Genomic DNA, 16,192 nt, shown 5'->3' on the forward strand with positions numbered 1-16,192 from the left:
AGTTGGTGCCCTCTAGTGGTGTGTGAGCTGCATCAGTTTGACTTTGACCAACAAATCTCTTTTCTTTTGGGGAGCAGCATGTTTCAGGTGGTGGGTTTAGTCGTCAGAAGGTTATTCTCTGTCCCACTCTGGTAACTGATCAGGGATATTCATCATTCATCCCTCATTCAACCATCAGCACCATTAACTGATGAGCAGGAATCACGCACAGTAATACTGAACGATTTCATCGTACATTTTTGTCTTGAAAACATTGTGCATTTAAAAAATCCTCCTCCCAGCTTTCAGTTGGGATGCATACAAGCATGAATATCTGTTAAATTGGCCTCGCAACTCAACGATGAGGAGGTTGGGGTCTTGCCTCCATTAGTGTACGTGTGTGTGTGCACGTGTCCATGTGTGAGTGTGTGCATGTATGTGTAAGTTCCATTCACAGTACTGTAGAAAAAGGTCACATATGAACCGAACCTTCTCTGACTTTGTCAGCTCCTCGACCAAGACAGACATCAGAGCAGTTAACAGCGCTACAAAGCTCGTTTTCATGTCTCTGTGTTCCAGAAGGATCACGATCAATAATCTTAAGAGTTCCTGCATTGTGACAATCCACATTTTTTCCTATAAAAATGTGGATGTAATAAAGATAATGTTTAATAAAGCATGCCAAAATGTGTACGCGTGCAAATGTTTTGAATACAACTGGATCCTCAGGTGGGTCTGCGGACGTTCTTTGGTCGGCCCGGCCAGTGGTTTGAAGAGAACGACCTGGATGGTGACAAGAACTCCATCTTCCATGATGTGGACGGGTCAGTGAGTGGCTACATCGACACCTACGTCGGCAGGGCAGACAACTTCTTGATCCGACACCCCAGCTGTGTCAACGTGTCCCAGTGGAACGGAGTGATCTGTAGCGGCCGCTACTCTCAGGTACCGTGAAGGGAATGACTTGCAAAGTTCTACACCTCGGTAAAATGGTTCCTGACCCTCCCACACCTGTCTTGTCCGTCTGCAGGTGTACATCCAAACCCAGGGAGCCCCCAGCCTCATGCTGTCAATCAACAGGGATGAATACCCTCAGGCTCCTCTGGTACTGAGGGGGATTAACAGCCAGGGGTCACTGTCGCAGCAGTACCAGCCTGTCCTGATGATGAGCAAGAGCTACACCCTTCACTGGAGTGGACCTGCACCCAGAGAGGTGGTCCTGTCCCTCATCAACTTTGACAAGTTAGTCACCAGAGCCCCTTGTGTATGAAGATTATAATCTCATTTTTAGAGAACTAATCCAAGCCACAACATCGTCCGCTAACCAGTGTGATGTGACTCTCTCTTAGAGACGACTGGGTGCTGGTTGGACTCTGTTACCCATCAGACACCATGTTTCAGATCATGGCCGACATCAACGATAGGCAAACCAACACTTTTGATGACATCAGAGACTACGGCACTGTGTCGTCCCTGGCGGATTTGGAGAAGAGTCCATTGGAGAGGAAGTACTACTTTGACCAAACTGTTGGGTGAGAGAACATCAGAGTTTTGTCTATATTTATCTCTCTTACAGAAATAAGTTAGAAACTCACATTTTTATTGTCTTCCTCTCATGACGCCAGCTTGTTGTGGCTCTACCTTCGTGCGCGACACGGTCGTGACGGTCACAGCTACTGTTCGGTGAAAGGTTGTGAGAGAGTGAAAGTCATGGCGACCACCTCCTCCAAGCAGACCTGTAACTGCACGGCTAAGGCCTACCCCAAATACGCCAAAGCCCCCTCAGCAGCTGTGCCAATGCCAGCCGTCAACACACAAGTCTGCAAAGACTGTGGCACAAAACAGGTCAGTGTCTTCACACTATGTGTGTGTGTGTGTGTGTGTGTGTGTGATATATATTAGATCTATGGGTGTGTTGACCAGTATTTGTTGTCTCAGCTTGTGTTTTCCAGCGAGCCTTGGACGTCCTACCTCCAGACACAGATCAAGTCTCTCAGCAGCAGAGAGCAGCAGCGCGGGGACAAAGACTCCTTTATCACTGTGAGCAGATTTATAGACGTTGCACTGTGACGTGAGCGGAGCTGCTGGATTGGAGTTTAACCTGTCGTCCTCCATGTTGCCTGTAGGTGAATGAGGTGAAGATGCCCTTCTCTCAGCCAGGGTACTTCCTGGTCTCTGTGGACGCCTGCTCGGGGAAAGTCACCAAACAAAACTCATTTGCCAAGATGGATGCCAAAATGAAGCAGTACCTTAAAACTGGAATACCGAAAAGGTGAGATATGAAAATCCTGTGAGAAGATGGAAACAAAATTTAGTCCTTTATGGCAGCAGGTGCAGCAGATTGTTGCCCATCCTGTATAACAAAGAGGTGTGTGTTTCCTGAACAGGTCGATTGTGCTCATGGCAACACGAGGTCAGCCACAGGACCTGCAGGATGTGGCTCCCTATCTGGTCTCCTTTGGTTTGGCCAAAGCTGCTGACCTGCACAGTAAAGGTTGGTCTCACCTCTCGTTCTTCACTGGTCGGCTGGAAGTTGTTGATGATGCTTGAATTTTAACGTGAAAATATCACTGCTCTAATTCCAAGGTAAATCTGAGAGTCGGAGACACATTTTTAAACTGGCTGTAGTTTGTTTTTAACCCTTAGAAAACCAGCATAAAGACCAGTTGCTGTCAGTACTGAGGGGGATCTTTAGGTGCAGTAGTAGGTCAGCAGGATGGAGCTGAACTCAGGGACTGGTTTGAGGTGATGATCAGAAGATTCTTTCATCTATAAATGTGTAATTAACGGATTTTAGTTTAGTTAAATGCTGGGTGATTATGTTTCATCAGTTGTTAAGCAATTTTGGCTTTTTTGTCACTTGTTAAACAGATTTGGAGTAAAATGTAGCCGTTAAATGGCCAAAAATCCCTCCAGAACACCACAGTAAGACACCAAGCCCTCAAGGAAGGCCATAGAAACATTCATGCTGTGTAATTAAAAAATATTTTGTGGAATCAGCTTGAAAATGTACCTTTAGAATGCTTAAAAATGTTTGAACATGACATATTTGTCAGGTTTTGCATCTTGTCGTGTGAGGGTGATGCGTCCTCCTCACGTGTCTCCACAGAGGCTCTGGCGTTGTGGGGTTTCCAGGGCAGCTCTTCACCCCCTCCGTGGGTCTCGCTCCAGGCTGGGACGGGGGACGAGCTCCTGGGGCTGCAGGAGCGCTACCTGCCTCTCGGCCTGGAAGCGTACGGTTGTTCACCTCCTGCAGCTCAAACACGCAGAGACCTGGAGCTGCTACAGAAAGCTACAGGACGACAGTGACCAATGTGAACTACACAACGTACCTACCCGAAACACTCTTGCACACAGATACACGAACACACACACAAGCAGCCGATGAATGTGAACTGCTGAACCTTTAATTTATTACCAATGGCAAGGATTATGTGTGTGTGTGTGTGTGTGTGTGTGTGTGTGTGTGTGTGTGTGTGTGTGTGTAAGTGTGTGTGTGTGTGTAAGTGTGTCTTTGGGCCATTGAGTCAATGCACTTTCCTTGTAAAGACACAACTTGCCTTATAAGCCAGCGATCAAACGGAGCTTTGCAATAACTTTTGTTTTGTTTTTTAAAAAACAAAACCCAAAGCAACTTCCAGCGTCTACCTGCAGGTTCAATTATTTATTATGTAATAAAGACTGAAACAGAACACAGCGCATTAGTTCCACGCAGGCCTGAAGGAAATGATGAAAATGAAGTGTTTGTCCCTGATTGAAAACGAAATGAGGTGATTGGACATGCTCAGGACAACATGGAGAACCAAAACAAACGCCATCGCATCTGCAACATGAGCAGCAGAATCAAGTCAGAAAACAGAGCCAGCAGGACCGGTGTGCTAACTCGTATTTATTGTGGCTTTTTTTTTTTTTTTTAATTGTCATGTCAAGCCATATTCTGAGTTGAATTGAACTGTTTAACATACAAACACACCACGACAGAGAAACATTCACCGCAGTTCGGAGGCCATTTCCCTTCATTCCAGGCTTCCAGTTGCTGTGTGGAACACCTGAAACTGGAAGATCTCCTGGGATCCAAGTGCAGCTGCACAAAAACTACTTAAGCACCTTTTAGTGGATTCCAATATGGACCTACTGGATTTTTATCTTTCGTTGCTCTCCCATTGATGAGTGCTGAACACACGAACAGCACAAACCTCTACATTTTTTTTTTCACTCTTCAACAAAAACTGAATGTTTTACCTTCTATCTGCCTCATTCATCTTTTGTGTGCATTATTGCTTAACCCGTGTGTGGAGGTGTGAGTTCAGGGTGCGCGTTTGTGTGTTCGGGAGCTGGCACCTGGCTGACCCAGCGGACCGTACACCAGCCGTGTGGTTCCAAGGCTTGATGTTGTTTCTGACGGCGTGTAATCGTGTGAAGGCTGTTTGGATGTGAGCAGGGCTCCCCCACTGAGCAACGATATCGGTGACCGCGTGTGACTGTGTGCGTTTGTGACAGACGATGTGAGATCGATGTACCTTGTTGCCTTCTAACCACTCTACAGTTGAAGAGAGCAAAAGAACGAGAGAGAGAGACTTCCCCACCTTTGCCTTTCGTTCAACTGATGCTTTGAAGATGCACAACCAGAGTTCTTATGTTTCTGATTACAAGAGCTTTGTAAATAGTGTTGATAACTCATTCTGTACTTGTAAGGACACATCCAGCAGGTTGTGGGGTTTGTTTTTTTGGCTTGTTTTTGTTTGTTTTTTGGTCAGTCGATAAGTAACATGTAAACCCTCAACACGGGAACTCATGCCAACGAAATAAACATTTATGCTTTGTGATGAAGTCGTATTTCATTGCTGTTTTACATCAGTAAGCTGCGTCGCACGTAGATTCTTACGCCTGCAGGTTCAGCCCAATTTATTGTCCCGTTCGAGTACATCACTATGACACAAGAAATATTGTACTTCCTTAAAATACTGCACCAGCATCTGAAGAGTAGAGAGGCTCTTGCTGTGCAGCCGTATTCAGGCGCGAGGAAATCTGTCAAACTGTCCACTGACCAGCCGAGATCTCATGGTTTCTTCTACTTCTCCGCTGGCTGCACCACAAACCCAACCTCCACAGCCAGTACCGGGACCAGGATTAGGACCAGGACCAGAACTGGGACTGGCAATGTGACAGACGTATCTGTCTTCTACACTTTTGAGAGATAAAATAATCAAACCAAACCACCTTTTCAGGGTTTTCTCAGCAGAACAAAACAGCAGAATATTTCAGGGTTTAATCGAGCAATTTCACGGCGCACAGTTCAATTCAGAATGACTTCTTGCCATGAAAGTCGAAATATTGCAAAAATCTATAAATGGTAATACAAATGAACACTTTTCACAAATGATATTTATATATATTTGTATGTTTACATAAATTGATAAAGCCATTCATGTTCCATATTTCCGATGTGATGCGTCCGTCTCAACCTCACCTGCTCAGCACGCTGACCACGTATGCTGTTTTTCGTTGTTGTTTTTTGCGTCATCCTATTTTGATGACTGCTTTGTGGGCACTGACACTTTACAGGGTGATAATCCGTCTCCACTGTCTATTCTGTCAATTCATGTCGTCTGCTCAGGGCCAGATTACACACTTAACTCGTTACCTCAAAAAAGAAAAGACCCACTTCCGTCCGTCAGTCTGTTTCCCTCCAGAATTTTACTCTGCTTACAGGTCTGATGAATTCAAATTATGTTTCACATTGACAGTTTGCTTTTTATATATATACTTCCGACCACTAGGGGGCAGCCTCGTGTTTAGGAGCAATTCCTTCCCTTCAACTCTCCAGTTCTCATCTCTGTCACTCTCACGTCACTCTCGCAGAGTGAGACAATTGTGTAAAGGGTTCACGGTTCTGTGCGTGTCCCACTGAGGTGTCCTGCTCCCAGTAGCCAAATGTCTCCCAACACTGGACGTGTCAGGAGTCAGATATTAATCAACATATATGTCAAGAAAAGAAGAGCTTTTACCGCAGCCGGCTCACCTTCGAGACAGCGGTCAGGGTAAAGGTATCCAGAAATTCAGTACATACGGACCCATGCAGTGGAAGGATTCGCAACCTGCCTCATTAAGTCACAGTGTGGAAATCCTTCACATGGAGAGGGAATGAGGAAACGTTGCTCGATGCTTATGAGGATCTCCCAGGAATCTGGAATAAAGACAAAATAAGATAAAAGCGGTGTCGGGGAACCGATGGCTGCCGGGGAACTTCGGTGGCCGTGTTCCTGTGCTGCATGGACGGCCTGAGCGTCCTCTGCAGCTGGGTGTTAATTATGTAATGCACAGGCTTTTGAACTGCTCAAACACAATTAGAGAAATGCCAAGGCTAAAAATATGACACTGTAGAAACTGCGTGTGTGTGTGTGTGTGTGTGTGTGTGTGTGTGTGTGTGTGTGTGTGTGTGTGTGTGTGCTGGCGGAGTGTGGGTGGCAGCCTTTAGCTGTTGAATGTAAATGGTGGTAATGAGAAGGATGTTTCAGTAGCAGCACACATGCCACGTCCGAGCAGAGCGCTAACTATTGTATCTTTTCATCTATTTTTTTCCCCCTTTGAACTTGAGCTTCCATTATTTTTCCAACCCCCTTTTTTCCTCCCCTGAAAGGTTAAATTACAAAGACCATTCGAAGAAAGAAGAAGAGCAGGAGAGAAAGCTGTCTCACAAAGGTAGAATGCTACAGAAAAACTGAACTGGAGGGGGAAAGAACTCTTGACAGGCTGGTTATGGTTTTTATTAGCTATGCTGGTTTAACTTCTATGTCATTTAGGCAAAAAAAAAAAAAAAAATCCTAAATTACCAAGATGTTAGTTTGCAATTAAAACATTTAAAATTGTATGATGCCGTAACAGCTGAGAAAGAAAGTAACCTAAAACTAGCAAACTACCTTCTGAGATAGCAGTTAGCATAACTAGCCTCTTTAGCTTTGGTATTTAGCTTCATTTGTGGTTACTGCAAATACGGACACATTTAGAGAGGTTTTTCCACGATGTTTAAGAAGCACTCACTCGGCAAAAGGTGCCAACAAAGGAGAGTCTACATTTATCATTTAGGATTTTTCAACAAAATAAATTGCTATCAATCAAAATCAAGGAATTGGAGCTTTTACGTGAGTGAATCCAAAACAGTCCAAAAAGTTAGCTGTTAGCTAATTACGGCTAGTCATGCTAGGCTAGTTACTTTTCTGTCCAAGCGGTTTTTATTTGGCGCTTCCGTTTTTTAGCCTCTGTCTTACTTTTGTGGGTTAAAAGCCTGAATTAGTGACAAGGTGTCCGTTTTGTACATGCAGGAAAACGTGAGAGTTGAAGAAAAATGTAAATTTAAAAGTAACTCACTAGGCTACGTGATGCAGCAACAGTTAGCTCAACTAGCCTGTTGCTCCATTCAAAATGTACATTATGAAGCCATTATTTTTTCCCTTTTAATTTAACTTTGCAGTACATTTGTGTAGCATTTACAAACACAATAAGTACTGTGCAGTATATTTGTGGATTTATTATATTTTGAAGGATATTGAAAGTGCACCAGACGGCGCGCGCTGCTGCAGGGAAGGGGAGTGTGTAGCAAACGCTGATTATCGGAGTGCAGCAGGAGTTTTATAGCTCTGAATATCTCAGTTTGCTACATTCTAGTTTATCTGGGTTCCCCAAGTGGCCTCATCGTATGATTTTTAAAATCTCGCCATTCAATCGTTTCAGCGGTTCCACTCGATTTCCCGCTGGTGCTCGGCGGTGGCGGTCCTGAATAATTAAACAATTCTGACTGCCGTGTAGGGGTCCGTTTCCATGACAACCCCTCTTCCAGTGTCCTCTCTGCCCTGAGGAGTGGTGTAAATCTCCTGTCTGCTTAATGTCACATTAACAGCAGCAAAGTGGCACACAATGAAACACATCTTTTCATTCCACGTCCGGCGGAGCGTCCCTCTCGGCCCGATGCTGCCATGGAGGACAGGTGTGTGTGTGTGTGTGTGTGTGTGTGTGTGAGGCCTGTGGCTGCAGTGACACCCTCATGACTCCAGACCTGTTTTTCCTGGTCTAGAAGCCATAATCCAGCACTTCCTACAGGTGCTAAGGGGGATTCCTCAGGGATCTCCTTCTTTACTTGACTGTTTATTTTTCCGGCAACTTTTTACTTTTACTGCCGACTTTCCGTCGCGCGTATCTGTGCCTTCTGTTCATTAAATTTTCACAACAGACTTTATTTTTGAAACAGACTTAAAAAAAAAAAAAAGATTAAAAGAGAGATGACTTGTTCACTCCTCAACTTATAAACATTAATTTGGATCTCAAGGTTCCAAAATGTATAAAAAGAAGAAAGACATTGATGAGGACAAAACTGAAAACTTTTTTTTTTTAAGTCTAATTATCAAACTACAGTTTTGCTTTATACATTTGAGTAAATTTAAGCAGTAGTGAAAGAACCTCGCGGTTCCTGGAGTCAAGTGAACACACAAGTGCCCTCATAGTTTCCTTCCATGGGGAAAAGCCAAGAAGTTCCCTGGCGTTGAATCCAGCTGATTGTTTCCATTCCGAGTTTGGGATGTTGAAGTTTGCCATTTGTCGTGTTTCCTGTGCAAAATCTCAATTCAAAGGAACCGGTGGGTTCAGATAAAAGTAGTGGAGTAAAAAAAATAGCATATTTGATGCTATGAAATGTTGTGAAAGTTCCCTTAAATATAGAGTGGAAATGACAGCACTCAAGTAGAAATCTTCTCTTTCTGCCACTTCGTAGAAGTGCCTGTTCTTGTCATTGAATCAGTACTTTACCAGTGTTCTTATACACGAGTATTTGTACTTTTACTCGAGTACTGAAGGTGTTTCGCGACCTCCACCTGCAAGTGTAATTGGTGATATACTCCAGGTGGTGTGGTGATGGAGTTGCCGCTGAGGAGCGTGGGATGCTTCTGAGGTCACAGGCGCAATATTTTAATGGGGCCTGTAATTTTTTCTGACAGTTGAACCGTGGTGAGAGTGATACTCCCTCCACCGCACGCACGGAAGCCTCTGAATCTTCCCCCCACGCCAACGCCGCTCCGACATAGCCAATTACCCCTCAGTGTGGAACGGTTCATCAGTCCGCCAGCCCATTACCCTCGTCTACCTGTAGATGACGGCTGCTGCGGCCTTGCCCCGGTCACAGCTAGTACCAGAAAACATGCCTGCTACTTTCCACGCAGCAGGACATTGGCTAATCGGGTCCAAAGAAATGCAATAAAAAAGGGATTATGATGCAGTTATTTATTGTCAAAAGTGCTTATACTGTATTTCAATTGATGTGACTGCATGTTGTGGTTAAATACTAAAACCCAGCGTGGGATCTTTAAAGCCCAACTTTTCGTGATTCGCTGCAGTTTTGTGCTCCTCGAGTCCTGAGAAGATTCAGTTCAAAGATCTGGTTAAACGCGATGCTCGTTTTGTTGGGCGATGAAGAGGCGCCGAGGCTCCAGCGTGTTGTTTTCATTACTGAGCCCTGAATAAAGGCTTTGCAACAGAACAGATGTTCCCAGAAGTACGGGCTACAATAATGGCAGCGACTCAGCCTTAATTCACGCTGTGAAACCAATTGAGACGATTCAAGTTGAGACATGAAATGTGGTTACCAAACCGAAATAATCATCTTTCCCTGGTGGAGCTGCTGTTTGCCACGACTGACCAAACACATGGGCCCGCTGCTCGGCTGAGGGCCTCCGCTCCAGGCTGACTCATCTGATCCCGCAACAACTTTGATCACCAACCCCCCAGAAGGCTTCAGGCTCACACGCTGACAGATCAGAGGGTAAATCTTCCGAGACACCTTCTCAGCGTTGAGCCTGCTAGCCTGAGGACAGCCTCCAGGCAAACACTCCCAGGTCCCAGAGGCCCGCCCCGCCTCAGCTGACTACCTTAATGTGTAACCTGATTGATCCCGCCTTAAACTGTGTAAATGAAGGAATTAAAATAATCAACGCAAAACAAGACAACAGTAAATCCAGAGTTTATCTGTGAGGGCAAGTAGAAACGGCGGTTTGGCTAAATAAATCCCGTCATGGGAGCCTCCCGGTGTGCAGACCTGGAGCTTCACTCGACTCCTTTGTCTTGGATCCAGCAGTATTAAGTGTCCTGTTATTTATTTTCTTATTTTTTTGTAAAACCACCTCAGAGTACCATGAGCCTTGAATTCAATATGGGAGCAAAACACAACTACTGAGGAATAAAAAACAAACCTTAAATCCACCTTCAAAGTTTTATCACCTGCTTGCCTGGAAACGGTGGTGGGTGAAGTACTTGAGAAAAAGTGGAAACATCCACATAAAACTTGGGTAAAAGTGAAAAAAATTCCTCATTCCAGATTATTGAAAGTATTTAATACTGAGGTCATGTAACTGTCAAAAGTACACATTTTACACGATACTTGTGCATTCCAGTACTCTGGAGCCTCTTAAAGTCACGATGAAGTAAATATTTCATGTACAGAGGAGTTTAGATAAATGTAGTGAAGTAAACGTACAAGTTCCCTGAGGTATTCCTACTCTAAAGGACAGATGCCTTTACACTGCAGAACTCGACTAACTGGGTTTTTTGCAGCTTCCTAAATGATTTACAGGTGTAACCATTTTAACTTGCAGCACATCTCACCGTGAGATTGATGTATTTTTTCCCACTGACCAGCCGATTGAAGCCCATACTTTGTTAGATTACTAAATGAATGGTGACGTAGTTTAATATACATTGAGCCATACACTCCTGGATGAAATATAATTCATTTTTGACGAAGGAGAGGGATGAAATGTTCCCTCTTCACTGCCGGAGCGCCATCGTGAGCCCCAATCAACAACCGCCTCTGGCTGTGGAATCACAGACTTCTGAGTGTTGTTTGGCTCTGACGCTGAGTGGATGGCGTGTGGCTCTTTGATTCGTGAGCAGCGGACTGGAACGCAATAAGAAAACGCAAGATGCACCAAAATCCAATCTGTTCTGCTGATTGATGATTTGAAAAAAAAAAACTCAAGAAGAGACGACGCTTTGACAACGCCCTCGATCGATGACCCACTCTCGATGGTAATGTGAATAAAAGAAACAGGCAGAAACGTTCATTTGCGCTCAAAATTCTCACGATTTTATGGAGAAATCCTCTGAAGTCTGAAGCCTCCAACACTGCAGAGGTTGGAGGGTTTCTGTAGAGTGCAAACACGCACTTCTGCTCTCTCTCTGCAGTTGTTAGGTGTTGGTTAATTACACAGGGGAACAAAGAAACTGGGAGTGGGTTTATTAAATCTTCACCTTCCTCTCAACTAATGCAAAAGTTTTAGAGTTTTAATGGCGAGCAGGCTTTTAACGTCTTCTCCAGTCCAACAGCTCTCCTCCTCCGTCCTCTTCTCCCTCACTCTTATCATCATTGTCTCTTCTTATATGTGTTGAATAGACCCATCCACCCACTCACTGTCTCTCTCTCTCGCTCTCTCTCACACACACACACACACACACACACTCACAGACAGGTAATTGATAACTAATTGCGACGCTGTTATTAGGCATTTCAGCCTAAATTGTGACGCCTCTCTTAATTGTCTCCCCCCCCCCCCCCCCCCCAAACCACCACCAATGTGTCTCTCGCCTCTGTGGTTCCAGTAAGTTTACCTCAGTGAGTGTACACCGCTGAGGAGGCGGGTGCGTATGGCGTGCGTCAACGCAGCAGATGTGCACGGTGTTGAGACGGAGCGGCATGGAAAAGGAACGAGTACCTGATTAGCTGTAGTTTGTCCCTGATGTGACAGGCTACAAATGCTTGAGACACTTTATAGTGTGAACGTTGCACCAGAGCAGACGGAGGATGGAGAAAGTGTGCGTGCGTGTGTGTGTGTGTGTGTGTGTGTGTGTGTGTGTGTGTGTGTGTGTGTGTGTGTGTGTGTGTGTGTGTGTAGAGGTGGGCGGGTGGGGTGGGGGGGTAACTCGAGGATAAATGTGGGAAAGAAAGCTTTGGCAGCAATGAGAAAGAAATGAATCCACCAAACGTTGTTAAGGAGGAACAAAGAGGGATGCTGTGTCATGCTCATGTTTCCAGACAACAAAGATGCATCGCAGGGCCCTAAAATGATCAGCGGGGCCCCCATCCTGTCAGATAGGCCCCCCCCGCCTCTGTTGCTGTGGCATCCGAGTGATGACATCATTAATTCATGGCAGAGCGCCATACTAAATTAACACTCGTTAGCCTCCCACTGTTTACTTTTCTTTATTTGCTATCATTAACCCTCCCGGCTTTAAACAGCACGTTCTCAGCATGGTAAAGTGTGTGTGTGTGTGTGTGTGTGTGTGTTGCGGGTGGGGGGTGGGGGTTTCATAACTCCCTCACCTAGCAACCTGCCCTAGGGAGATGCTCAAAGGGTCTGGATCACTGGGGGCGACACACACGCGTGGTCCCCCCGTCATCCTGAGGAAGCGTGACCCAGGTGCCTCAGCTGATGACGCTCCGGCAGCCAGATGCTCGTCAGGCCCGAGAGGCATCAGATCCACAGGTTCTTCCTCATGCTTTTTTTCCCCTCCCTCCTCTTCGCCTTGTTCTCTCTGAGCCGGTGAGGAAGTATCAGTGAGAACCGTTGGAACTTTTATTTCATCGCTTCTTCTTCCTTGACTTTTCAGACCCAGCTAAAGTTGTTAAAAGCACACCAGAGAGCAGTGAGCTGGTTCAGGTGCTGAGGCCGGAGGATCCTCGTCACACTGGACCTGTGCAGATGTGATTTAATCCTGACTGACCGTGTCTCACACACACACACACACACACACACACACACACACACATACATGTACAGAGGCGGCGTCACGTCCTGTCCTCCAACACGCCTCCGCTGGCAGAGGGACGTCTTGCCCACCTGTGGCTTCTGACTCCTGGAATCATCCATCTTCTCTCAGCTGCCATTTCTCTCCTCCTCCAATCACCTGCTTCTCTTCGCTCCTCATCTACTTGTGAAATCACCCACCTTTACACTTTTCCTTTTTTTTGTTTTTATCCCGAAGGAAGAAGGGAGCATTTGTCAGAGGAGGAATCAGAAGTTCAGAGGAATTCCCAAAGGAGCCTCGAGGACGCTCAGAGTGGTAAGACATCTGCCATTTTGGATTTGAACGCTGGCTTGTTTGGACACAAAGTTTTTAAGGAGGAATCTCCTATTCAGAACCTGGACTGAAGATGATAGTTTAATAAAAACAACAAAAAAAAGTTGTTGAAATGAGGTCGCAGAGATTTGCAGAGTAACAAAAAGCCAGCGGATAAAAACTGGAGTAAGTAGTAAGAGATCAATGCTGGAGTGGTGGGCTGCTAAATAAATAATAGTTGGCTCTTAATTCCTCCTCTTTCTTGCTTTGCCCCTCCATCTGTTGGCCGTTGGACACCAGAGCAGCCATATGCTGTCTATGTATAAATCATCCTCAGTAGCCTGCGCCACATTGGTCTGATTAACATGATTCTCCACAACAAGCCTTTTTCCCTCAGTGATATTCTGATGCATCCTGCTGTTGTTGTGGACTTTGAAAGCAGACAAACAATCATGGCTGACTTTGTCCTTCTAGCGGTCTCAGACACATAAACACCCCGGCCGGCGCGCAGTCGTAATTGTCTCTGGTTTCTGTTGCTTCAGTGCAGACGTGCGACGGCAGCCCGACGTGTAGGTCATGACCGCAGTAGCTCTACCTCAGCTGAGGTTCATCATTACAGGAGCAGCTTTTGTGTGTGTGTGTGTGTGTGTGTGTGTGTTTGAGTTTGTACATGCTTTGGTCTTTTCTCCGTGATTCAATGATTAGCCTCCAAGCCGGTCTTTCCTTTAAATGAGCTGTACCTCATTAGTGTGTGTTTGAGTGTGACTCTCTGGTCATGTTGGCTCTCCAGCACACACACACACACACACACACACACACACACACACACACACACACACACACACACACACACACACACACACACACACAAACCTTTAAATACATTTGAAAACACACATATGCAATCATGACAGCTGCTTAAATCTGTGAGCGTATTCAGAGGGCCGTGGCTTGGCTGGCCGTCATTTCGGCTGTTGTCAAACAGGCTGTGTGATGTGTAGGAGTTCCAGCAGCAGCGTGGACTCTTGTGCTGACACGTTTCCACGGGAGGCTGCGTTTGCTTTTGGCTCATTTGTGATTAGAGCATGACAGTCTGCTGAGTCTCTCCTAGCAGCTTGTACAACATTTCTTTCCTTTTTTTGGCAAAGTGTTAATTTTTCCTGCAGGAGGGTCCTTTGAGGTACAGCTAGGAGCCTCAAGAGCAGTATTCCACAGAGTATTACCTGTAAATATGTACCAGATACACAAAGCCAGGATATTTAAGATAAATTGACAAACTGAGGCAAACAGAAACACCCATATTGTCTCTGGATACTTGTGAATTATTGATAGCATCAGCCTGCTTAAAAATGCATCCCCAACCTTTCTTTCGCGCAGAGAGAGGAAGTAGTAATTAGCGTTAGGACATGACAGCAGACAGGCGCTAATTAAGAGCACAATAAAAATAGCTGCAGCTTTTTGAAATAAACTGAGATCCACAAATGAAAAATTGGGACTTTCTCTTCATCACCATGTCTTAGTTTCATTACACGATCCAGCTGGTTTACAGGTGAGTGGAGGTGTAGGAGTGAGGTAAGAGGAGCGATGAGGTCGTCTTTTCTCCTTTTGCACAAAGAAGGAACAAAAGAGCCTGATTATTAAAGTTAGGGGGAAACTTTTCACAGGCCATTTCATGCACAAGGACGAGGCGATCCTGCATTCATTACACACATTTTCTGAATTGATTCGGTCATTTGAGGGAGGAGGTTGAACACCATACTGCTGTATTCAGTGGCTCAGTACCTTCACGTCGGCGGTGTCAGTCTTCATCTTAGGAAGGGAACAGGAAAGTGCTGCAGTCTGCCATCAATCCTGACTTACAATAATGTGCCACATCTTTAACATTACAATGGGGCTTATAAATCCTCCTCACTCTCTCGTTCTGGGCAGATACTGAAACAAACACGTTTCACTAAAACATATGAGCGGTTTCTGTTTCTCTGCCTGGTTTCCCTGCAGTCGCTTGCAGACATCAGAATATATGAAACCATCATACAAGTGGATAACCATCACTCACGCTGGTGGTCCTCATGATAGCAGGTTACTTATCTCAAGATAATGGACAATCTTAGGGATAACATATCTCAAGATAATGAGATAATTAGCTAGTTATCTCAAGATGGCAATTTAAGCCATTAAACCAGTCATTACAAGCACAGATGAGATATTAATTGTCCTGGCACATTAACGTCCCTACAATCAGCGCGAGATGGGTTTTCATCTTTTAAAACAAGGTTTGTTTGACATTGGAAGCCACTGTGACTGCAGCTCACCCGGCACCGCCTCACTGGTGTCTGACGTACTGAAAACTAACCCCCAAACCAACCTCACATTGTTTTATGGGACTCGAGGGACAGAAGATGGCCGATCAACGTGGCAGGGGATGAGTGAGTCCAGTCTAGCTCACGACAGAACTCCCGGCTGTGCGTTCTCAGGAGTTTTACCAGGAGATTGAAGCAGGAAACTCGGTGTTCTCTGCCACTTACATCACCCGTGTTTAACACACACACACACACACACACACACACACACACACGTGATCAATATGGATTTTAGTGAGCTATTTCAATGGTAAAAAAATAAACTTACAACATTGCTTCTGCTGCTTCATGCTGCTTCAAATACAATAAGATGTTCATCTGAATTATTCATATATGCCTGGAGAAAAGTCCACACAACCAGTTGTGTTTGTGCTGAGGGGCGTGCAGAACAAATGGAACCAGCAGAGGTAAAACAACCTGCTCGGCCCCGCCGATGCTCCCCAGTGCCGTTTCAGCAATACACAGTTGTGTATATATTGATAAAAGTCTGGTGATGTCGTTTGTTTAAGAATGTGTCCTTGTTCCAAATTCATGCTTGTAACCTCGCAGCCTTCTACTACACTCTGTGACTCACCCACCTGACAAAACCAGCCGCTGAATTTAATTAATGCGTTGAAGAGAAAGCAACTGTAATCAACTGGCGACGAGGAAATGGAAAAATTATATTGTGAATGGCAATAAAATGCCGGAGTGATTGCAGGGATGTGTTAGTGTCAGGGAAAAGACTGAGGCAGCCAATTTCTCTGTGTTCGTGC

General features: G+C 45.2%; 2 protein-coding genes across 3 annotated transcripts in view; both read left to right on the plus strand.

Annotated features, from left to right (window-relative positions):
* cemip2 (cell migration inducing hyaluronidase 2) overlaps nucleotides 1-4,815 on the plus strand; it is a 31,274-nt gene extending 26,459 nt beyond the window's left edge. For both annotated transcript variants that reach the window (XM_086205863.1, XM_086205864.1), the window contains exons 17-24: nucleotides 709-924; nucleotides 1,010-1,221; nucleotides 1,329-1,511; nucleotides 1,605-1,824; nucleotides 1,918-2,019; nucleotides 2,106-2,251; nucleotides 2,367-2,473; nucleotides 3,089-4,815. In XM_086205863.1, coding sequence (XP_086061989.1) covers nucleotides 709-924; nucleotides 1,010-1,221; nucleotides 1,329-1,511; nucleotides 1,605-1,824; nucleotides 1,918-2,019; nucleotides 2,106-2,251; nucleotides 2,367-2,473; nucleotides 3,089-3,288 — 1,386 coding nt within the window. In that variant the 3' untranslated portion in view covers nucleotides 3,289-4,815. The remainder of the gene's footprint in view (nucleotides 1-708; nucleotides 925-1,009; nucleotides 1,222-1,328; nucleotides 1,512-1,604; nucleotides 1,825-1,917; nucleotides 2,020-2,105; nucleotides 2,252-2,366; nucleotides 2,474-3,088) is intronic.
* Nucleotides 4,816-12,981: 8,166 nt separating this feature from the next.
* trpm3 (transient receptor potential cation channel, subfamily M, member 3) overlaps nucleotides 12,982-16,192 on the plus strand; it is a 167,442-nt gene continuing 164,231 nt past the window's right edge. The window contains exon 1 of the mRNA XM_086205867.1: nucleotides 12,982-13,080. The gene's annotated coding sequence lies outside the window, so the exon portion shown is untranslated. The remainder of the gene's footprint in view (nucleotides 13,081-16,192) is intronic.

Source organism: Aulostomus chinensis, chromosome 6, assembly GCF_037954235.1.
Source record: "Aulostomus chinensis isolate RoL2024-O1b breed Wild chromosome 6, RoL_Achi_v1.0, whole genome shotgun sequence".
Taxonomy (NCBI): domain Eukaryota; kingdom Metazoa; phylum Chordata; class Actinopteri; order Syngnathiformes; family Aulostomidae; genus Aulostomus; species Aulostomus chinensis.